Source organism: Vanessa atalanta, chromosome 1, assembly GCF_905147765.1.
Source record: "Vanessa atalanta chromosome 1, ilVanAtal1.2, whole genome shotgun sequence".
Classification (NCBI taxonomy): domain Eukaryota; kingdom Metazoa; phylum Arthropoda; class Insecta; order Lepidoptera; family Nymphalidae; genus Vanessa; species Vanessa atalanta.
This window is the reverse complement of record NC_061871.1, coordinates 8,034,915-8,059,437: the sequence shown is the minus strand read 5'-3', so window position 1 is coordinate 8,059,437 and position 24,523 is coordinate 8,034,915. Positions and strand designations below refer to the sequence as shown.

At 30.0% G+C, this 24,523-nt stretch overlaps 4 protein-coding genes across 4 annotated transcripts in view; 2 read left to right on the top strand and 2 right to left on the bottom strand.

Annotated features, from left to right (window-relative positions):
* Positions 1-183: 183 nt before the first annotated feature.
* Positions 184-1,777, bottom strand: LOC125066619 (dolichyl-diphosphooligosaccharide--protein glycosyltransferase subunit 1). The gene has a single exon (XM_047674755.1). The coding sequence runs from the start codon at positions 1,726-1,728 to the stop codon at positions 319-321; it is 1,410 nt and encodes a 469-aa protein (XP_047530711.1). The 5' UTR covers positions 1,729-1,777; the 3' UTR covers positions 184-318.
* A 4,944-nt stretch (positions 1,778-6,721) lies between these two features.
* On the bottom strand, positions 6,722-13,142 carry LOC125066633 (protein disulfide-isomerase A6 homolog). Its single transcript, XM_047674831.1, has 8 exons — positions 12,982-13,142; positions 12,690-12,883; positions 12,389-12,610; positions 9,674-9,826; positions 8,408-8,617; positions 7,945-8,099; positions 7,469-7,627; positions 6,722-6,960 (listed from the first exon to the last, which is right to left on the bottom strand). The coding sequence occupies exons 1-8, from the start codon at positions 13,001-13,003 to the stop codon at positions 6,804-6,806; spliced, it is 1,272 nt and encodes a 423-aa protein (XP_047530787.1). The 5' UTR covers positions 13,004-13,142; the 3' UTR covers positions 6,722-6,803.
* Positions 13,143-16,257: 3,115 nt separating this feature from the next.
* LOC125064620 (deoxynucleoside kinase) lies at positions 16,258-20,172 on the top strand. The gene is made up of 5 exons (XM_047671771.1): positions 16,258-16,432; positions 16,565-16,743; positions 17,310-17,562; positions 17,952-18,106; positions 18,829-20,172. The coding sequence occupies exons 1-5, from the start codon at positions 16,396-16,398 to the stop codon at positions 19,003-19,005; spliced, it is 801 nt and encodes a 266-aa protein (XP_047527727.1). The 5' UTR covers positions 16,258-16,395; the 3' UTR covers positions 19,006-20,172.
* A 1,896-nt stretch (positions 20,173-22,068) lies between these two features.
* The window catches only part of LOC125067523 (solute carrier organic anion transporter family member 74D-like), a 57,010-nt gene continuing 54,555 nt past the window's right edge, over positions 22,069-24,523 (top strand). The window contains exon 1 of the mRNA XM_047676199.1: positions 22,069-22,345. The gene's annotated coding sequence lies outside the window, so the exon portion shown is untranslated. The remainder of the gene's footprint in view (positions 22,346-24,523) is intronic.

The window sequence follows — 24,523 nt, the reverse complement described above, 5'->3', positions numbered from 1 at the left end:
AATGTAAGTAATGCTCGAAGTGGGTTGGTGGCAGAATTAAATCTGACTCATGCAGTTTTCTTCACAATAATTTATTTCCATGCTGAGGAATAGATAAATTATAAAATGTATGTGAATGAACTTATTTAAAATGTTATTACTTATTTAAAAAAGTATTAACATAAATAAATAAAACAAAGGTTTTTAAAAATTTTTAGATAGTTTATTTCTCAATAAATTTGAGACAATACATGTTGAAATGAACATGTTAATTTCACACTACACTGTAAATAAATTTTAAACATTACAAATGACAGCTTAGCATGATTTACAATAACATTAATCTTTATGCTGATGTTCTGGCTTATGAATAGAAAAATCTAATCTAACATAAATAATTACACATAAAAATAAAGTATATAAGAAACCAACAACTAATAGAGGTTCTTGTAACATTAGCAGGCGTGGGAATGTGTAACGAATCTGGAAATCTTGAATGTGATTCTCAACAACATTTTGCTTAGTAAAGGTAATTACTGGACGACCCTTAGTGTCGAGGTAAGTGTAGTGCAGACTATCTGAAAGCCTTGTAACTGTAAATGGAAAATTTACTACAATATTTGTTGATCCTTCTGGCAAAATAATCTTTGTGACTAACTCATCTACTTGCATATCATCAAACACATGATCGACTGCTCTCATCTTGAGCAAGTATTCGTTACCAGAGTGGTACAAGTACTCATAACTTGGAACATTATATCCTAGAGTGTAATGGGACCTCCAACCACCGAAAAGAGGATACCTCGGTCTTAAGTCCAATTCTACGGAATCTTTCTTCACCTTCATGTTGGATGTAGAGATGTTTCCATTAGTATCACGGTAGTACACATCTGATGCTGAAGCAGGTAGGAAAGTTTTATAAGAACGTACACTAGCTGGTCCGCTGTGGTGATCTTGTTGATAATCATATCTTGAAAATGGTCCTTTCAGTTTGGCACCAGTATGCTCAATCTCAACTGTTTCCTCTATAGCTATATTGCCCCAATGAGATACTTCAATGAGACGTGCCAACCTAGTAACAGTTAAGAATGGGGAATTGTTCTTGTAATGGATGTTCAACTCTTTTTCAGTAAATGGAGAAATATTTGAATAGGAACCATAGGCAATAGTTCCATCTTGTTGAGAGAACGGTTTTATTTTAGTAAACGACTCAACAGATTTCGTATTTAAAACAACATTAGTTTTTTGTGATACCACAGGATATGGAGAGTAGAAGTACAAATTTCCGTTGTATTTAACCAGTTGATCTTCTTGCTGGGTAATAGCAGTTGGGAATGGTTGTAATGCTTTTGTATACACTGATTCAGTTGCAATAATGGCTGTAGATGCTACATTGATTGCTTCCTTCAATTCAACACGCCAAAATTTGACTTGATCATAACCTTTTACAGTGGTCTCTACAAGGCGCAAATCCTTGTTGTTGTGATCTTTGGCACTAATAAAAGCTAAATTACTTTTTGCTCCACCTTCGACTGATAATAGGAAATTTTTTACCGGTACCTTACCAGTGTTTTCCAAGGTTACTTTAGATGTTATTTTCACAAGTTGAGAGGAGATATCGATCGACCGATCGACATTTTTGATCTTTATATCACTAGAAATTGTATCCACATTTAAACTACCGCACTGAATGGCGATATATAATAAGAGTAAAACCGAAACTTGTATTTTAGCCATCGCCGGCATCATTTTCTTTTGACATTTGACAAATCAGTTCAACGCACTCAAAGGAAGTACACGCCAGCAAATAGAAGTGAAACAGGAAATACGCTAACGATTTTTCATTGCCAACTTAATTATTTTTAGTCTCTTAAATAGTAAAAAGAATACAGTACAGTAAGTATGAATTATGCATAACAATTTTGTCAAAACAATATTTATACGTATTTTCTACTTAGTAATTACTATACCTACTTATTTATTTATTAAGTTTCTTTTACATTTTTATTAATCATATAATTTAGAATCTCATTTACTTTAGAATCTCTTAGCCAAAGGACGTCTACTTCTGGACATTGGCCTCTCTCAAAGATCGCCACAACGACCGTTCTTGTGCGGCCTGCAACTAGCGGCTTTCTGCGACCTTCACCAGGTCGTGGGAGCACCTTGTGATCTACCCACGCTGCGTCTTCCAGTCCGTGGTCGCCACTCGAGAAATCATTGGCTGTCAGTTCTTCGAGTAATTTGCCCCGCCCACTGACACTTAAGTGTGGCAATACTTTGGGCTATCTCGGTGATCTTAGTTCTTCTGCGGATCTCCTCACTTGTTATTTGCTCTCGCAGAGAAACTCCGAGCATAGCCCTCTCCATTGCCCTTTGGGTGACCTTGAGCCTTCTTATGACGCCCATTGTGAAGAACCACGTTTCAGAGCCCTAAGTCATCTGTGCAACACACACTGGTCAAAGACTTTTGTCTTGAGACACTGCGGTATGTGGGACGAGAAGATTTTTCGTAGCTTCCCGAACTCTGCCCAGCCGAGTTGGATTCGACGGTTGACCTCTTTTTCGAAGTTGGATTTACCTAATTGGATCGTTTGTCCCAGGTATATGTAGTCATCGACATCTTCGCGTGTAGATTATCCGATGTTTATGGGAGTGAGCATAACATGGATGTTCGACTTAATCTTCGTCATCCATGTTCATTTTAAGACCCACTCGTTCAGAGGCTTTACCAAGCATTGTGGTTAGGTTTTACATGGTTTCAGCTATGACTACTATGTCGTCAGCAAACCGAAGGTGAGTGATGTACTCGCCGTTAAAGTTGATGCCAGATCCTTTCCTGTCCAGAAGCTTGAAAACATCTTCCAAAGCAGCGGTAAACAGTTTCGGAGAAATAAGGTCTCCCTGTCTCACTCCTCGCTACAGCTGTATGGGTTTCGAGTTCTGGTTCTGTAGTTCGGGAGGATGGAAGTAGTCAAATCTGCGTGCGAGACAATTCGTAATGACTCTCGAAAACAACTTAATACATGGCTCAGAAGTGATGGGTCTGTAGCCAGTGTGGTGCCGGCTACGAATAGCACCCCGTCTCTTCCCGCGGGTGTCGTAATAGGTGACTAACGGGATTTTTACGAGAGAACGCGCAGCAGAATCCTTCTGAGTACTGTAACACTGCGTTCGCCAACCCAATGATTGTTGCACCAAAGAATCGGCCCATAGTCCCCGGCGGCTTCGGCTTTTCCTGGTTACTGCAGAATAATTAGAATTAAATACAATTTATTAGGCTTTAATTTAGAAAATTATCAATCAATCAACTTTATTAAGTTATTCTTTGGCCTACGGCTTCTTTTAGCCAGTCTATAATATAGATTCTATATCTGTTATCTATGGCTCGATTGTTATAGTATTCCTTCTGATCTGTAACAAAGTTTTTGACGTTTTAGAATTCATACAGAATAAACCACGAATTTAGTTTAAACTTCAAAGCATTGGAAGGTGAAAGATCCGAAACATTCATAACTGAGAATTTTAAAATACATTTCTGAATTTTGTTTTCATGCATACTTTAATTAATTGTAATTCAAAATAGTTACGTTTTATTATTTACGAAATTTATTGTTTATAAACAATAGCTCAGTAGTCTATTAAGTTGATATCATTTAACATTACATTAAAGTAAAAGTTAAAATGTTTAAAGCATTCATCAATCTAGGTCTTGGATTGCTTGGTAAGAAATATTTTTTTATAATAATATACTTGTTGATTATTATTTAATAAGTATTGAATTATTCGAATTACTGTTTTAGTTTTAAGCTTGGTTTTAACTTCCTGCGAAGGATTTCGAAGAGGATATAATACGAAATATCAGAATAAAGCAAAAGAGAACGTTCAACCAAAATCATCAGTCGGTTCTGCTCTTCCAAACCAAGGTCCTGTTAGAAGAGGCCTAGGAATTTCGGCATGGGGTATTGTAACAGTTATTGTATCACTCGTTTTAGCAATTGCAGGCTTATACTATTTCTCCATCTGTTACCCAATTATATGTCAGAAGAATAAAAAATATGACATGATTGGATTAACCTCTGTTGCTTAAATACTTTTTATTTATTGGTATATAATATGTTAGATAAGATAAGACTATTAAACACATATCTATGTTTGGGATTATGTAAATCTAATCACACAGAAATTATCTTTAAATATGTAAAATGGTTTTCTACTCCACTTTACATATATACTTAAAATTATATTACTTAATAATATTAGGTTGTGACTTTAGATATATGCATTATAACAGTATCAAAAATTTTACTTGATAATGCATTTTTAAATGTTAGTAAATAATGAAGTATGACTTAAAAGACCTATTATGTAAAAAAGACTGTTTTGGACCAATGTATTTTTTATAAAATATTCTTTAGGATTAAGAATAAATTGAAATTTATATATATTTTTTTTCGATTTTAATAATAGTGGTGCCATAATTAAATACACATTTCTAATCTCATTTTATACATAAATTTATGTAAAATTAAATATTTCAACTTTTTATACATGAAATGCAGGGCAATAGGGATAAGATATGCTCACAAAATACAAAACCAGAGCTTTCAAGTATGAGTTTGTAAAAATATCAGGATTGTAAACCATTAGAAACTTTTTTAATACATAACTTATGGATCGATTTTCACTACAAGTGTCTTCAATTCTCATTCATAGCTGATTTATAGCTCTAAGCTTAGAATTTATAGCTCAAGTAACTAGCCAATACAGATATATTTTATAAATATTTTTGACCAAAAATACTTTAAAGTAAAGCTCTACTTATAAAACCTTGTAATGTAAATGTGTCAGTCTAGGTTGCAGCTTATCTGACTTGAACTCAGAAATGATTCATCTATAGTTATTTTTAAGTAGATATGTATTTCAATAAAAAGGTAACACAAGAGGCTACGATGCTACTTCTCAGATACAAACACATATCATCAGCAGAGTCAGCAGCTATTTATTAGATTTTATTAACTAATGAAATGTACTCGACTATGTAGCAATCTCTATTTCAATACATAACTTAGTTAGTAACTGTCATCCAGTATTTTTTTAAAATTTTAAATTAAAAATAAAAGCAATTTAAATTTCTACTGAAACAATATTGTATTTATTCCATATAACATTTTTAAATCACAATATATCATATTTCATCATTGGATTATGATCGCATATATTATGTTTAAATAGCTATTTTGTACAATTAAATTGCTTACCCTGTGTTATTGGGAATTGATCAATTAATATATAATACTTGTGCAAATATCAGGTTATGTATCTTATAAAATAAAAGTAAGAAAATGCCTTGTAGAAACACTTAATTTTATTTTTTGTAACGTAAGTGAAGTATTACTTCCTTTAGTACCTCTTAAACTTTTTATTAAAACTAACCATTTTTAATAATTAAATGTTAAATATTTTGAATTAAATAATTGTAATTTTACTTCATCAGTATTACTTCAGTTACATTGATCGTATTGGTGCAAGATTCATATTTTGTATTTGTATTCCTTCATATTTCCTATGTATTTTATCTATTATTTTTTAGTATTATTTATTTCAGTAATAAAGGCTCAAAATAATTATTTGAATATATATGTTTACTTTACTCAACCTCGTAGAAAATTGTAATAATTTTAACTTCTATGATGTCCTGATTGAATTTGTGACTTTGAATGAAGGTAAGGTAAATTTATTGCAGGAGATATTTTTTCCAGATGTCCTCCCATAAGCCAAGGCGAGTCAACAGGGAGTTCTGATGCGTGTGAATGTATAAATTCTGGGCTGCTACTGAGAATTATGTAACAATTTCAAAATATAATAACCTTTTTAGCTTAGGAACGTGGTATTTGAAATTCTGAATTTATTTAGGTTGGGCCACAAATAGCATACTGACAGCTAATAAACAATGGACTGTATATTATATTTGGAATAAATTAGGTAAATTGCTAGGACACTATCAGTACAATTAATTTTTTAAATATAAATGACTATTTTTCAACCTAAATTATTTATTTTTAAAGGACCAAGTTATGCTGTAAAGGCTACAAAAATCCTTTTTTATTTCAGCTTCTGAAAGATGGTGATCTCTTAAAATTGATTTTGGCTTAGCCAGATATTAAAGCTAATATTGCAGGACTTGTAAATGTTTAAAGGAAATTAAAGAATAAAAGAGTATATATCATTAGCAATTTATTTTCTTAAAATATTCTGGCCACATTAAATACTTAAAATTTAATTAATGTGGAAGATATGTAACCAGATTTATAATGTATTGTATAACATATAAATTAATAAAGTGTTAAATGTATATAAACTGCCATTTAAAATATCAGATGTGTAATCTATCTGACAGTAATATTTAAACAAAATAACTAAAAAACTGATTTTCAATCTTATATCAGCTTACAACGGCAGTCTTAAACTAGTAAAAAATGCATAAAAATATTTCACATAGTCATATAATTAGTGTGAGATTATCAACTATAATGGCATACCACAGATATGAACTGGGGAATGTGATGATAGTATTGTTGTGTACATTTGTTAGAAATTTATCACAATCTAAAACAGAAACAGCATATCATTGGAATTTAAAGTTTTGGTAATACATTTCAATCCATTTATGTGTACAAAATTTTAATAATTACTTCACATTATATAAAAACTAGCTTTACTCACACAACATATTTAAGGAGTGTAACTTACTAAGAGTAATTATAAACAAGTTTTTTTTTTCATTTGAAACACTTGATTTCACTCTGTCCACTTTATTGCACTTATAGTTCATCCTTCTCCAGGTCAACATCTGAGAGATCAATATCCTCCTCTTGGGGCAGTTCTCCGTCTTTGCCATCCCAAGGGTCTGTTGTAAGAATCTTAGGCATCTCTGCACCTTTCACTGGAGCAGTTTGACCACGGCCGAAGGAGAGGTCCCTGTAATATAAAGTGATTTTATTTTAAAATGTTTCTTTTTAGTACTAAAATATTACATTTGGCTGGATCTCCTCAGAAGACAAAATTTGTAAATAAATTGGTAAAGTTTATGTGTCAACACATAGTTCTTGAGTAACTTATTCTAACAACAGTAGAAAAGACAAATAAACAATTTTATTATTGATGATTAAATTAAGGTGAGATCTGTGGCTCTACATCAGGGAAATAGTTATCGAAACTTTTTTAAGTAAAATTAAAATGGATATACGCATTATGTAATTATAATTATATTATATTAGTATAATTTCCTAAGTTCTCTTCAATTATATTAAGACAATGTCGTTTTATCTTTGGTGACTTTATGAAGACTTACACAGTTTCAAAAAGTTACATTTTGGTGGAAATTTATCATTTTTTTTATGCGTTATATAAGCTTCAATAAACTACCACAAAATAAACTAACACAAAATTATATACTGTAAGAACATTAAAGTTCGAATTTTATTACCTAAGGAATTCATTAATTCCCAACTCAGAGAAGGAACCTCGTAGTGTTGAAAACTTGAGTTTCTTAGCATTAACAACTGCCATCGCTGGGTAGCCGAAGCCGCCGAGTTCGAGAGCCTCCTCTAATGCTGTTTGAGCACCAGCTTCAGCCCAAACCCATCTGTAGTAGTAAAAATATTTATAAATAATGTTGTAGTACATAATTTTTAATAATTCAAGGAAAAATTTGGACTACAATTATATATAATTTCACTCGTTTTCTATCATTCACACTCGCTCATTCACAAAGTTAATATATAATATTAACCTTGTGAATGAGATAACCTTTATAATAATATGCAGCTTTTCATAAATAAGTTTATAAATAGACAATTGCTGTTCGGCGGTGGGACTACTGAATCCTACACTGACAAGCCCCTGAACTCTTGATCCTATCAGTGGCGTTCTACTATATCAGGGCTAGCAAGAAGCACTCACCCCCACATCTTGGCCTTGTACTTGTCCCCGAGTCGCGCGAGCACTGTCAGGTATCCGTTGCGGCACGCGGCGTCGCAGTCCAAGATGTGCGGCAACACGGACACCACGCAGAGAGGCTTCTCGCTGCACGCCTTCATAGTATCCGAGTTTACCACCTGTAATTGATAGCACAGACAAAGTCAGAAAATATCAACATATATTTTTGTATTTGTTGAAATTGTATTATTAAAAATATTTTTATTTTATATAGAACATTAATGTTAGTTCTTTACTTCTTATTTAAAATTGTCCGTTAATAGGACAACTTAAATTCTTAAAGACAAAAACATATTTTGGAAAATCAAAAGTACATTTATTTTGATTGTAAAACATACTATAGTTAGAATTACAACCTTTGCGAATACTCTTAGCATTAACATATCAAGTGATCTCTATAAGAAGATTCACTCAATCAGATATTTACCTGAATAATTTCTGGTGCAGGAACATTCTCAGCCAATTTTTCCATAGCCCAGGTCACAATGTCGCTGGAAGTCCTTCCTCCGTTGTAATCTTCTACAGAGTCACTTGTCTTCTTGCCTGAGGTGAACAGCTTAATGGTTGGGTATCCTTGAACTTGGTAGCGAGATGCCATAACTGTGTGAACTGTCGCATCAAGTGCACCTAATTTGACCTAGTTGAAAAAATCAATATATAGATGTGTCACGAAAAAAACTATTGCGTAATAATAAATAAACCATTTCTATAGATAAATTAATATTCACACGAAGGCTATAAATATAATAGAGAGCGTAATTTTAATGTAAAACTTTTATTGAACTTCATTTGAGCTTGGTGTCACCAATTGGTTTAATTCACAATGCGTGAACATAAAATTATCAATATATGTATATATATCTTATTGTTACCTTACTTTAAAGAATACAAAATATAAACATACTTTGTAATTTTTTTTAAGTAACTTAACTAGCAATCTATTGAAAAAAGAAACATAGTTTTATAAATTTAAAGCTGGTATGTATAAAAACACAAATAAAATCTTTACAATTGTTTAATTAGTTTCATTGTGATTTATCTTTATAATTATTTAATTTGATTTTTTAGCACGAAACATGGAAATAAAAAATATTGACAAAACTTATTTATTCTATTGTAGGAAATACCTGTACAAAATAACATTGTAGATTTTTGTTTTAAATTATATTTAGATTCTAACATGAACAAGTTGGCTTAGAAAAAAGTCGTAAACGAAATTTTGTAATACTAAACTATTTTATGTATAGATCGATAATATAAGCTATAAAACATGTTTTATTATTTTCTAGATTCTAAAATTTTAGTACATGTTAGAAAATTGGTGCATTTATATATTTGTACCTAATTTTGTGCAATAATATTTGTAGATTAGGACAATTTACCGCTACTCTTGTGCAAGTCCACTGAGTCATATATTTCTATATTTCTTTTTTTTATATTTGCTTTTATTTGTTAAATTCTGCTTATTATATATATGAAACGAAAGTAAATTTAAGTGTAGTTAATTCCCTCGATGGAATCGAAACAGTTTACGAAAACCAAACCGTACATGGAGTTCATGACAGAATGAATAATAAAATTATATTTTATGACTGGAACTACATATATTTAAGGTTGGTTTATGTTACATAGAAAAATGATTACTTAATTAAAATATATTTATTTCTTATAAGTCAATACTTGATTTATTTACCTTGCCCTTAAGTTCCGTGGCCGCTTTAGCCCAGTGTGGTTCGAGGTTTTTGCAGTGACCGCACCATGGAGCATAGAACTCAACTAGCCACATTTCATCGCTGTCCAACACTAGCTCTTTGAAGTTGCTGTCTGTGAGTGTGATCACGTCAGACTGAAACAATAAGTTAGTCTTTTAAAATGTAATTAAAAGATAAAATAACGTAAATGTCCTGCTGGGTAAAAGCCCGTGTCTTCTTGAAGTTTGGGACTGGATAAAAATATGCGAAAATTTAGAAAAATCCAACAAACGCAGGTTTCCTTGCGATGTTTTCCTCCATTGCTGATCTCGAGACAAATAAATAAAAACATATTAGCCACATGAAATATCAGTGGTGCTTATCAGGGTTTTGAATCTGTAATCTTTAGGTAAGATTCTCTGGACAACCTATGCTGGTGCTGAGTATGTAAGTGACCTCAATTTAAATTATATTCAAATATGCTAACTACAATTTAAGGTCGGTTATTGTTTGTATAGTATAAACTATAATCGACCTTGATAAGATCAGTAAGATGATACTCAAAATATGGTAGAAAAACGGATAATTACATTAAACACGGTGGAAGAGTACTTCGAAAATCGCGCGTTTTTCTAAATTTAGAGTCTGCTAACGAAATTTAAATTTATTGTGAGTCATTTAAAAGTAATGCACTCGTTCATTGTATTTGGAATAAAGGTCAATAAAATAAACAAAGGTATTGTTCTTATTGTTCATTAGTTGTCCAAAATAGCTTTCTGCGTATTTACATATTTAAATATATCCAACATCATTCTTGTGATATATTTATCGCAATATAACAAAAGTAACGATTTTGAAAGGAAATAATGAAGACTAAGAAATAAAAAAAGAATAAATTATAAGTGTAAACATATATAAAATTATAGGACGACTATCAACTATGGCACACTGGAGGTCAAACTGACGTGTCCTATTGCTATTGCTACGAGAACTCTCTCGAAAATATCACTTTATTATCAGGCGTAGGTGTGGGCACTTCGTGGGCGACATTACTTTTGAATTTAAACTGTATTTAATATTAAGCTATGTAACACAGAAAGTTTTTCTTATAAAGATTATAATTAAGATTGAATAAATATTGCCATTTTGTAGCTTTTTATTGAAAATTTACAAAATGTATGGTCATCACCTCCAATGGACAGAGGAAATGAAATTTTAACCATTCCTTACACCACCAATGCGCCCATTACCATCTTTACCATAGGGCACATTGGGCACGTGCCCATGGCCCCCATCCTGAGAGGGCCGAAGAACCAACAATTTACCAAATTAAACCAAAAAATATCTAGCAAAAGGGCCACAAATTCAGGTGTGCCAAAGGGCCCCAGCATAGCTTGAGACGGCTCTGAATGCGCCACTAACCTTGGGAACGAAGTTGTTACGTCTCTTGTGCTTGTAGTTACACTGGGTCACTCACCCTTGAAATGAGAACACAAAAATACTACTGTGATGAGTGGATGGTACTCAAGAGAGATTTGCACAGAACTCCTATCTAGTGTTTATGATTTTATTTTATGTGTAATAAAATAAAGTCATCTTCACATTGTTGAAACACATTTTAACTAGACCAGGTTATGCTTACTGTTATTATAAATCAAATGTGATGGTTATATTAATTAATACAATTTAGATTTGTACTTTAATTTTTTGAGGCTTTGATAGTTTACATTATTTAAAATTTATATTGTTAAAGTCATGTAGAATATTGAGTCATGTAAAAACATACACATTTTATTGACAATCTGAACAAAAAGTTATAAGAGCTATTCATTTGTCAAGCAAACAAGTATTATTTGTTGCAATATTTCAGTAATTTATAAATAGTTGTATCATTAATTTTATCCTTTTAATATATATACATAATAGCTTGAAGATGATTGTTTAATTTACATATCTTTATGATGAAAATATGATATTTAAAGTAAAAATATGTAATATTACAAATCCAAAAGTAACTTTGTCAAACAAAGAAAATTGATTTTGATGAAATTTTGTATGAAGCAAGGTTTAATTCCAAGGATATAGGCTATTTTTCATGCCACACACTTAACAACCAATCCCTAAAACACGAATGATGCTGTGGGCGACAATGATAGAAAATTGTTAAAGGCTTTGGTAAATTTCTGCTCAACTCAGTCCAATTGTGCTTTGATTAAGTAAGAAATAAGTCATTAACAATTTATATTTTACAAATAACACACATATTTTAAATCTTAAAGGAATCAATTTTAATTTTTCATCAGTGATTTGTAATTTTTTTTAAAGTTTTATGTACTTAAAATGTTTGGTTTAATTTCATTAGATATCCTTCCATGAAATAATTGTTCTTGTAAAGCATTAAATCTGAGATTGCTTACAGGTTTAGTTATGAATGGTGCAACAATTTGCTTATTTTGGTTCATTTTTTCAATGTGTCGCCAAGGTATATTATGACCATATACTTTATTCTTAATTTTTCGCTAATTAAAGAAATATTAAATTTAGTCTTACATTATTAATAAGCTAAATAGATTCTTTCAACACATTAATTAATATAAAAAATTGTTATAAAAAAATCATAAAGGAAAAAGTAAAACAAAACTTTGAATATTTCTAATAACCTATCTTGATTTATAAGCTTTTAATAATATGTTACTGAGTTTTTTAATAAAGTTTACCTTGTCAGAAGAACTGCTGGCTTTCTTTCCAAGATTGTCATACGCCTTTTCCTTTGCAGACTTAAGTGCGGCATCAACAAATGCTTCAGCAGTTCTTTGTCCCTGGTAAGGAGTATGTTTGCTTCCAGTGAAAATCTTGATTGTTGGAAAACCTGTAACTCCATACTTTTGACCCAGATCTTTGTATTGGTCGGCATCTACAGCTCCTACTTTTGCTATTCCCTATAAATATATAAATTTATATGAATTAAATGTGATTATTAATATATATAACTTCGTATGCGTATGTGTTTAATGTTACCTTTAATGCTCGAGCAGCTTTCTTATATTCAGGAACAAGATTTTTACAGTGTCCGCACCATGGAGCAAAAAATTCAACAATCCAAACCTCGTCTGAATTTATAACTAGTCTTTCAAAATTACCTGGTGTCAATTCTACAACATCTGATGATGAGTCGTACAAGGCATATGAGCCAGTTATCAATAATATCACACCTGAAATTAGCAGATATTCATTATTTTAAGCACCGGTAAAACAACAATTAATTACTATGAAGTGAAATTTCACACTTATTATATGTTTTTAAACTTACCAAACAACCGTGAACACAGCATTTTTAATAATAGTTTAGCGACTTAGAATTAGAATTTAAAAAAATCTGTAATAATTGAGATCTTAGCGTTTAATCGTGAGCAAAACTCAGTGAAAAATGATATGAGAAACAAACACGTCAATTACTTTTTGCCGAAATATCACAGACAAGATACTAGAATTGTCAATGGATTTCGTGGTTTACATTGATTGGTTACATTGATTTTACCGCCATAATGCTATACTCTAAATAAATTAATATAAGTATTGTTATCAACACATCTCAATTTTTCTCGTTATTTACGTCCAAAAACTGAAATTAAAAAAATTGCTACGCTCGACGATCGGACTGCCAAGTTTCCATTGATTTCAAACGATCGGAAATATTTTGTTTTAATTCCCGCAATTTATCCTGTTTAATTTTGAATTAGTATTTTTGTACCCAATTGTACAATCTGACAGTTTGTACACAATAAATCTTAATAAAAATAATTAATTTGATTTAGCGATTTTATCAAACCATTTTCAAAGTTTTATTTCTTAGGAAAACTTTATTTCAGTTAGAAATTTATTATTTATATAAATCATTGTCTAACATCTGAAAGGTAATAATTATTTTTCTTATCAATATTATTTTCCATTAAAATTGCTTATTGAATTTTCTTGGAATTAAAAAATACTCAGTTCTTCAAAAATTTTAATGTAACCCTATAAATATGCATGTTTATATTGAGTCAGTTTGTTCTATTCCTACCGTCACACAATCGTGTGCGAATAAAGTCGATTGTTACGAGACTAGCCCTAGCCTCCAATACGGTGCTACGTCATAGGATATATTTAATAATGTCACATTATTATTATTATTACATATTACAATTATTAATGTAATTAATTGATCAATAATTTGTACAACTTTAGTTGATATTATTTTATAACATTTAATACTGGCATGTAACACTATTTCTTATTTTAAAAGTGATTGAGCTGTCATAAAGAAAACAATTGGATGATTGGGGCATTGTAAAAATATAGAGAGAGATTGAAACATCATGGTACAACATAATTTTATTTTGCCATCCCGAACTATTGAAATTACACGATATTTTGTATTTTACCATTTTCTTGTTGGTAAGGGTTTGTGCAAGTACATCTGGTTAGTACCACCTGTTTATCGTGTATTTTACGACTAAACAGCATTGTATTGTTGTATTCTGGTTTGAAGGGTCTGTGGCCCAGTGTAACCACTTACGATCAAGTGACTCCTTTTTCTGTCCACCTACCAATATCGCGTCACACCTAGTGTCACAGGATTGCTGCACTAGATGAAAATACCGGATTGATGAAAACCTTTAGTCAAAATACAACGAGAGTTACCGAATATGAATAAAGAGACCAAAAAAAGTAATATTACCAAATATTTGAAATAAATTTGTACTGCGTGCCATTATGTATTAAGATTAGGTGACAATTATCAAAGAGCTTATAAGTACACTTTCGTTTCTGTTATATATAATCTACAGCTGCTAAATACCCCTTTTCTTTTTACTGGCATAGTTCGGGCCTTCTCCACGACACTGCACATTAACCTCGCAGAATACCATCTGTCACAAAAGGGTCTGTCTGCTATGCTTCATCCTCCAGCACTTGATAAATAGGGTAGTGAATAATAAATTATGAAACTTGATAAAAATTAAAATGTACTTAGAAAATACTTAAATATTCTGATTTTAATCATAAAAGCATAATTTGTTTCATTATATTAAAATTAAAAGTCCTAATTTTTAATCTATAATCACGTGACCTAAGCCATGAGCTGCAATGGTGTGACGTCATTTAGGCAAAAACTTTCAGTTCAGTGTAAACAGCTATACTATATAGGTAATTATTAGGTACAGTTGGGGTAAGAAAAGGTTCGTCACCTTAAGATCTATTTTCGTGTGTTCGGTATGAGCGATAACCTGCTTTACCGATTGAGTATGACATATTGCGTCATAATGTAGTTATAAGTGGCACCTAGCAAAGAGTATAATAGCGTTTAAAAATTATAATAATATTAAGAAGCCGTCCGTCGGTATGATAATTATCAACTTTTCACGAACCTCATAGCCCTTCGTGAATGGTCGTGTAACATAGGAGATTAGGACATTGTCTTGTCTCTTATAAAAGGGGGTGCATAGTAGTAATCCTACTTCCTACTAATATTATAAACGCGAAAGTTTATGTGTATGGATCTGGCTGATTTCTCTGAGGTATGGATGGATGTTAGTTACTCTTTCACATAAAAATTACTGAAAGGATTTGGATAAAATTTTGCACACAGATAGAATATGTACTGGAATAACATACTGGACACTTTTTATCCCGGGAAAACATAAAAACGGGAACACGGGTGATACCGCAGTACGGAAGTACTAAATAAAATAGTAAAAATAAATAGTAATTATGGTAAAATTTATTAATCTAAGCAAATCTCATTTATTTCATTAAAAACGAGTATATCCACCATTCGTATCAATCACAGCTTGTAGTCGCTGTCGCTGATCCAACAAGGCGAGAGTTCCTCTAAAACCCTACAAAAGTTCTATGACAGCTGCTTTGGTTCTATCGTTAATTAGGACAAAAAAAGTTTTTATGTTGATATGACACTAGACGTAGTCCAAAGATGTTACACTATTTTGAACCAAGTTATCACTCTATGTTAGTTTAATTTTATATGCAGTTGTCTGTTTAGTGCTTTATATTCTAAAGGTATTAAGAGTTTACGACTTGATAGAGTATTTATATTATAAAGGAACAAATTTGAAAACTGACGAAGGTTTTCTTACTCTCACTGTACATATCTATCAACTTTATTTATACTTATACAGAAAAAAATGGCAAAGTATTGTTAGATTTTAATAAGGCTAGCATTTGTACAACTAGACAATACACACCAACGATAGCGATTGTAATTCATAATTTTCTTCAAACAACAAATATTTATATCTGTTAACGTTGAATGAGTGCCCGTCATATACATACGCTACATGACTTGTTTTCACTAATATGACGTCCCCAAAATGACTGACAGCGTTTTAGTAGGAATGAAAAAGGTTTCAAATTTAATTTAATTTATGGCAAGAAAGCGTATTTATTTTTATTAATGTTTTTGTTTTTATGATCACTGAATAAATAAACAATATAGTTTTTATCCTCAAATACCTAAACTGATTATTTATCTGTGTAATATTTTTTAACCTGGATTCTATAGACTAATTTCTTTCTCCGGTTTGTCGGTAAATAATGAATATTAGGATAAAACTTTATTGCTTATTTGTTGTATTATAATAAGCAGCTTATTAAATATCATATAATTATATAAATGAACATAATATTTTTAATTACCTACAAGTAGATTGTACAATGTACACTTAAAATGATAAGACGCAAGATTCTTAATTTCTGTTTTAAAGGTTGGTGTGTTTACTTATATTTTTGACAGGTTATTTTTGAATTGAACGCTATTATTTTGTCAATTTAGTTTTAGGCGGGAAATTATCGAAGCGTGTACGCTGGCTTATTAACATTATTTTATTTAATTCCAGTTGATAGACTTTTAGGCAAAATGAGCGCTTCCAATTTAAAACCTTTTACTGTTCTTGTGGAGGGTAATATTGGAAGCGGGAAAACAACATTTTTGGAGCATTTTCAACAATTTGAAGATATAACGCTACTCACTGAACCTGTTGAAGAATGGCGCAATCTAAAAGGGTGGAATTTGTTGGTATGTTAAAGTTAATGATTAAAATATGAAACAGCCTCTTAATACAGATTAATAAACAGTTACACTTTTCGAAAGAAACGGAAATCATTGTATGGACACGAGCAAGAAAAGTAGACTAATAAGAATAACACTTATAGTTTTCGATTTCGCAAATTTTATACACCTTTCCTGGGGCACGGTATTTGTTTCTATAATAAGCCACCTCTTATTTTTGACGTGGCCTATTATATATTAATCTAAGCTCATGTCAAAAAACATTGATAAATTAGGTATATTACTCTATACAAAAATTATATTATAGATAAAAAAGCGTATATTTATTGATTTTTAGGCAGGATATATATAAATTTAATTGTTCTTTATTGACATACTCTGTAATTAAAATAATAGAAAAGAGTAATTACTCAGTTTCTTGCTGGTTCTTCTCGGTAGAATCTACTTTCCGAACCAGTGGTGGCTTTAAATTTATATCAACACTGTAATATGACGATTCAAAAGTGCTTTTATGAGCCTACTTGAATAAAGCATATTTTGATTTTTAATTTCCTATTTTTAATGTGTTTTAGGACTTGATGTATAAAGATCCTGCAAAGTGGGCAATGACCTTCCAGTCGTATGTTACTATGACTATGCTGGACATGCATCGTCGTCCTACTTCTACCCCAGTGAAACTAATGGAGAGATCATTATATAGTGCTAGATATTGTTTTGTAGAACATATGATGAGGAATGGTACTCTTCATCCTGCTCAGTTTGCTGTGCTTGACGAGTGGTTCAGATTTATTCATCGGGAGATACCTATTGATGTAGATCTTATTGGTGAGTACTTGAAACAGTCACTTTTCTATATGGTCCTGAACATAGGGGGTCATCAGTTGTTCATTGATTTGATTGCAATTTCAGATAATAAAACAAAAGAGCCCTAATAACATTTTATTGAAACAGCAAAAAAGAATGCAAATTCTGGTTGTATGTGTAATAATTAACAACTTTATATGTCAATAATAATTATCTTATCATTTTATCTGTCTTTTGATAATCTAAGGTTGCATTAAAAGTCACATTAGTCACATTAATTTGTTAAATAAGCTTTGGTAATGAATAAGAAAATAATCAGGTACATTATGGTTTACCATTTTTTAATGGAATATTATGTTTATTGCAATATGGTGAATTCACTCTCAATATATCAATAAATTTATTTACAGTTTACCTTAAGACAACACCACAAGTAGTTCATGACAGAATAAAGAAACGGGCCAGATCTGAAGAACAGTGTGTGCCATTATCCTATATAGAGGAATTACATAAATTACACGAAGACTGGCTTGTAAATAGAACATTTGCTGAGTGTCCAGCACCAGTATGTATTTTTTTACAGTTACATTATAGAAAGTCTTTATTCTTGCAAATAAACCAAGTGATGATACATAGACAAAAGTAAAATAAGTTGTCGGTACATTATTTAATTCCAATAAATAATATAGAATGCAAAACACATAATTATCAATACATAACAGATGTTTTCATTGAAGTTAAATTGAATAATATATTTTGTGTCTGCATTTTTTATTGTAAATATGAAGATCGAACCTAAACTTACCTATTTATCTAAATTTAACTACAAAAAATGAAGATAGTTGTTGTATGTACAAGTAATAAATTGTACATATTTATCAATATTATTTTATTTATTTTGTTCATAATTTCATTAATAAATTTACAAAAAATTGCAAATCAAAATATGCGAAGATAACCAACTACTACTTAGTCAATTAAATTTATGTATAGAATATCATCCAAATCAAACTCATGTTAAATGGATGGCATCTATAGGTGAAGAATTGAAAATAAATTAAGTAAGAATTTAAATTAAATTAAAATATATTTCTCAAATATAATTAATTATCAACCTATATTTATCATAATAAAAATGTCATTTTCAACTGAACTAAATTTTACCATAACATTGTACCACAAGTTTGTCTTAGAGATGAAGATTATTATCTTTATTAACTTTTTTTTGCAAGTAACGCAAATTATATAATACTATTATTTTAAGAATTATTTAATTTATCTCTACAGGTTCTGATGATTGATGCAGATTTGGACTTGTCACAAATAACTGAAGAGTATAAAAAAAGTGAACACCAAATATTGAAACGAGCAGTTGATGTTGTCATGCAGTCACCAAATAAGCTAAGCCCAAAGAAACCTATTACAAGTTCTGCAATTAAGATAGTACCTCAAATAAGACTTTAACATAAGTAAATTTTATTTTTATTGGAATTATTTATTCAAAAATCATTTTCCAGTTTATCATGAGGCAATGGGTAATTTTTGACAATGTCTGATGTATGAATTTAACACAACTGTATCAATTGGCCTTCACTATCTTTGGCTGGTTTTATCCAGACATACTAAAGGACTACCATTTGACATGCATGATAATGTTTTCACATATTCCAACTCTTATTTGATAAAATACTGTTTAAATAAACAAAGTAATGTTTTCATATTTCCAAAGCTATAAGTGAAATTTGATCATATTCTTTGATGGAATAATATAAATTTTATTAACAACTGTACTGCTTAAATTATAGAAATTAATTCAAATTTTCTTAATATATCCATAGTTTGCTGTGAGATATGATTCTGGTATACATTATTACATAATTTTATTATTTAGATTTTTTTTAATTAAAATTGTAATGTTTTTGCAATTGCAAAAAAATAAGCATTTTATAAATTAATGTCAATGTATATGTATGTAACTGAATAAAATTAGCCTGTGAATTTTATTTCTATTATTAATTATTCTTACAAGAATCAATGCAGAATGCATATGTTTCTTTTTTCACTAGATGCAAAACAATAATAAAGTTAAATGTTACAGAAGAGAATGTTTCATGCAAAAATTGTACACTTTAATGAATATAGATTTATTCAGCTGGGCTAAGAATAATTTTAAAGTAAATAACTTATTGATGGTGAATGTTATAATTGATTCAGTTCTGTATCATTAAACATTAATATATTTTATGAATCAACAAATTATGATTATTAATATATGTATATCAATGAACATAATTTGTTGTATATACTTAGTAAAAGTTATGGTAATAATAAATTTTAAATCTTATTTGACACTAAAATACTGACTGTTTCCTAATGACTCCAATATAATGCTAGATTTTATTGTTAATTTTAAAATAACATATTAAATATGTAGTATAAGCCTTTAAAATCATCACAGAAATTTTGACTATGTAAACATTAAAAATATATATTAATAGTGATGGTTAGTATTATATTTTATTCATGAATCTGATCATGATGAATCAAGTATATTCCTAATTATAAAGCATTTAATAATTAAGTATTGTTTGAAATATTCACAATGCCATTGCAATGGGCCAAATTTTTTTTTTTTTTTTTTCTTATTTGTGAACAAATATATCTTGTGTAATGATTGTTCTTTTTTCTACTTATATTAATGTGATTTTTATTTGCGAAATATCTTGTGAATACATTAAAATTAAGAATTAAATGGTTTTCGTTATTATTCATCTAAATGAACTGGAATGTGAAATATCCCAACTATTAGAGAGTCGCACGACACATTGTGCATGTCAGTCAAATGCGCATAGCGACGTGTACATCGCATTACAAATAAAATATTGCATTATCAAATGTGTTGAATATTGATGGTTCAATATCGAGAGACAATCGACGAGAGTTAACGTGTAAGCAAAAGTACCGATATTATCGTCACATGTCAATGCTATCGATATTTCGCAAAAACCATTCATTTTAACCAGACACTATCGATAGTTTCGATGGTTTTATATTCTTAAAGATAATTAATTTTACTAAATGACGTACTGGCCAAGTTACGACACTATATTTAAATAAGTCTAATTAAATTTGCGCCAATAAAGAATAAAATAATCAATAAATGTTGTTCAAGCAAACAATGTTATTGATACACTATTTATGATATAAATGTAATACTGGTTAAGTGAACCAATGTTTGCAACACTGTTGCTGCTGTCATTATTTTTTTCTTTTATTTAAGAAAAAGCATTAAAATATCCTTTCAAGTTTAAGAATTATACCATATTGCTTGTTAAAAAAGCAATCAAATCACAGGCTATCGATGGTTCTGCAACACTGATTATATGTTTCATACCGTGTACCGTGTAGCCACAATCGGCTATATTATACCCTGTACAAGTTAGCTTGATCTTTTTGATAGACGGGCTAGTGATGGGAAACAGAAAATATCTACTAGTTCAAAAACAACGATTTAAAATACTTGTAACTGACGAGATGGTGTGGGTGTGATATTCTTTATTACACTAGACATATAAAACATTGGGTAGATATGCGACGGTTGGTCAATATTCATAATAAGTACCTATTTAATATTACAGGGTTATTTTTGTACTTCCTCTACTATGAAATTAAACAACTTTCCCAAAGAAACAAGTCGAAAAGTGAAAAAAAAAATTCAGACCTTCCATACGAAATCGATCACGTGATCGAGCAGTTTTCTATGGGAAGGTCGGTTTTTTTTTTTCAAAAGGACCCAGTTCATATCAATAACTTAATGATCTTTAATAATGATTTTTTGTAATCGATATTTGTAACAGTTACTGCCTGTTATTCGTGTCTAATCCGTCTGACCGATGTAACATTGTAGAAGCGTCTATTATTTTCAGTGTTCCTATTGAAATTTTCCTTTGAAGCAATAAAGAGTCTTAAAATTTTCGGATAACTCTTAAATCTTTAGGGACTTTTGTGATATATGTATTTTTTTAATATATTTTTATTTAAAATCATTTAGTTAAAATAGTATGTCATCATTGCCAAGTTATGTCGTGTATGTCACACTCGAAAAGATATTTCCCTTCAAGAGTCCTAATGTATTAAGAATATTAAAATGTATAACGAAATATGCAAGGGAAAAGAAAAAAAGCTTTCATTGAACCGTTATTTATATTCGTCCATGTTTAGTCTAAGAAATGTGATAATAAATTAAAATAATTACTACGTGAAATTAAGGGAGATTAATATATACATACTATTAATTACTTATTAACTCAATATCTTTAATCTTTGAACCATACCTTATATTTTGTATAATTAAACTCTAGCAACATGGCTACGCTCTGTCAAAGTTTCATTTTGTCATTCTCAGGTGTTTACATGCCGATAATAAATTATTTAGGTCAAAATTGTAATTTAATTATTAGCTAATTCTATAAACAAAATATTTAAATAAATAATTTATATTATTTTTATTAGAATCCAATGTTACGTCATTATTTGTGATGCATTCTTGTTGCGGTAATGAATTAGTTACCAATTCGGCTATAAGTGAAGTAGTATCGTATAATATAAAACAAATTGTTAATTTAGTGTATTCCGAGAATAATTTTGCTGGTGTTACTATCGTTGCATTCGTAATTGCTGTTGCAGTAATCGTGGTCACTCGTAGAATCGGTGCTAAATATTTTATATCATAGCAAGCTGTCCTATCAGAAAGTAAAAGTAATGAGAGTGACTGCTTTACTTCAGTGAGCCCTCCGTTTTAAAGGTATGTTTTCCTTCATTTTTATATAAAGATAGTAAACATTAAAATATGGTATTCAGTTGCGAATGTGTGTTTCTAAATTCAACATTAGCTATCAAGGAACCTACATTCATGGAATTGAATTTTATAAGCACAAATTATATATTAATTTTGTTCAATTTATTGCTTAATTACATTTAAATTAAAATCAAAAGGATCAAGAAAACAAGATATTCTCATTTTACTAAATATGAATAATTAATGTAATGTAATGTACATGTATATGGTTTAATTTTTATTACAAAAACATTCATGTCTGTTTAATAAAAATAGACTATAATTTACTCTGCAGCTATTAACCTAATTATTATTTTAAAATATACAGTTTTTATTTAAAGGAGCCGGTATTTAGGTTTATAAGCTTAAGCTTAAGTGTTGTTGCAAATACCAATAATGTTTTCGACATGCAAGTTATTGATTTTCTATTCAACTGTTTAAAAAAATAATTTATGACTTCTTGGTGGTAGATTAATTTGCAAGTTGATCATCAACTTTATAAACATAGCCTATTCAAATTGCAGAAGGAATGAAGACAAACAAATTTAAATACAATAATAAAACACAAATCCATAATGAATATATATATATTTTATGAAAAAGGCACTCAGATGGTCACCATCTGATGGAAGTGGTCACCACTACGCCCATATGCCCACAGACATTGGCACTTTTATAAACTCTTTACATCTTCAAAGAGCCACCAACCATGTTCTTATATCTCTTGTGCCCATAGTTACACTCACTCTTCAAACTGAAACACAACAATAGAAAGTAGTGCTGCTTGGTGGTAGAGTATATGATGAGTAGGACCACCCACTATTATTATTTACTTGGTGGTATGGTTAACAACCCATATCATGTTTATTGCACAATTAGACGTGTGAGCTAGTATATTGGACACTTTGCCAGCACAGTGTCTTATAATACATGGATGATGATTTCTTATGAAAATACTTAAGTTAGTCAATGGACAGCGATGATTTTTTACTCAGAGTATATTATATTAAATATAATAGACTGATCATACAATTACATTTGCCTTCCATGTATAAAATAAAAATAATATTTTATAATATATAATATGTATAATAAGCTTGGTAATTCATATGTGTATTATTAATTTATTCAAATCCAAGTGTGATTTTAAGTGGAGATTCAATAATATCCACTAAACTCTTATTATGACCATTTCAATATTTTAGTAACCTATGATTGTTCATATATATTATGTTGTTTTAATTAATGTACTAGTGACATCAAATATGTTTCAACTCATTAAAGGACTTTTAACTTAATATAATTTTCTATCATTCCAAATGATTATCATCTACAAATAAATGATCAGTATTATTTACTCATACGGTGTTCATGTAATTTATCTAATCTGAAATATTTAGTGTAAATCTTTGCTTTTTAAAAATAATACAATATAATTTTTAAATTAAAGAATTGATAATTTCAAATTGGAATTTGATCTATTAAGAAAATTTGGAATATTGGAATTTGATCTATTAATTTATTTAATTTTATATTAAATGAAGTATTAAGTTTCTAGAGGAAATATGAGAATATGTATAATGGTTACCTAAGCCTTAACGAAAGTGAGTGGAGCTAGATGTCCGGCACTAGCTTAGTGGCTTCGGCGCCCACGTTACCTCATTCTATTCACCATTTCACTTTCCTAAGCAGAAAGCGTAAACTATCGTGTCAGCTTTATTTTTCAGTTTAATATTTTTATTGGGCAAAACATGCATTTGTACCTATTAACATTATCTTGCGTAAAACTTTCAAGCCGTAAGTAAATATTGAAGACAAATTATTAAATAGATGTATGGATAAATACGTCATCAAGATAGATGATGCAAAAAAATATATTTTGTGAATAACTGTAGTTCATTCTTCGTTTCGTATTTCAATTTTAAGGATTGCATATCTATCGTACGTTCAGAAAAACAAAACTTTATACTTATCTATGGAACTAAGAGACTAAAATATCTTAAAAGTAAGTTTAAGTAGTTCGGACTGAGATTTTTATGTTTCAAGGCTACGGTTTGACATATCACATCAAGTTATATTAACGGTTCTGCTAAAAGAGACCATCAAGCTATTAACCGGTATTAGAATTTTTAACATGTAATAATT

What these genes read in the sequence shown, in the direction of transcription:
- LOC125066619 (XM_047674755.1), bottom strand. Translation starts at nt 1,728, where the DNA reads ATGATGCCGGCGATGGCTAAAATACAAGTTTCGGTTTTACTCTTATTA.
- LOC125066633 (XM_047674831.1), bottom strand. Translation starts at nt 13,003, where the DNA reads ATGCTGTGTTCACGGTTGTTTG. An exon ending in GCTGTGTTCACGGTTGTTTG is followed by an intron (nt 12,884 to 12,981) that starts GTAAGTTTAAAA and finishes TGCTAATTTCAG; the next exon opens with GTGTGATATTATTGATAACT. An exon ending in CTGCACCAGAAATTATTCAG is followed by an intron (nt 8,100 to 8,407) that starts GTAAATATCTGA and finishes TATCAATTACAG; the next exon opens with GTGGTAAACTCGGATACTAT.
- LOC125064620 (XM_047671771.1), top strand. Translation starts at nt 16,396, where the DNA reads ATGATAAGACGCAAGATTCTTAATTTCTGTTTTAAAG. An exon ending in TCTTAATTTCTGTTTTAAAG is followed by an intron (nt 16,433 to 16,564) that starts GTTGGTGTGTTT and finishes ATTTAATTCCAG; the next exon opens with TTGATAGACTTTTAGGCAAA. An exon ending in TAAAAGGGTGGAATTTGTTG is followed by an intron (nt 16,744 to 17,309) that starts GTATGTTAAAGT and finishes AATGTGTTTTAG; the next exon opens with GACTTGATGTATAAAGATCC.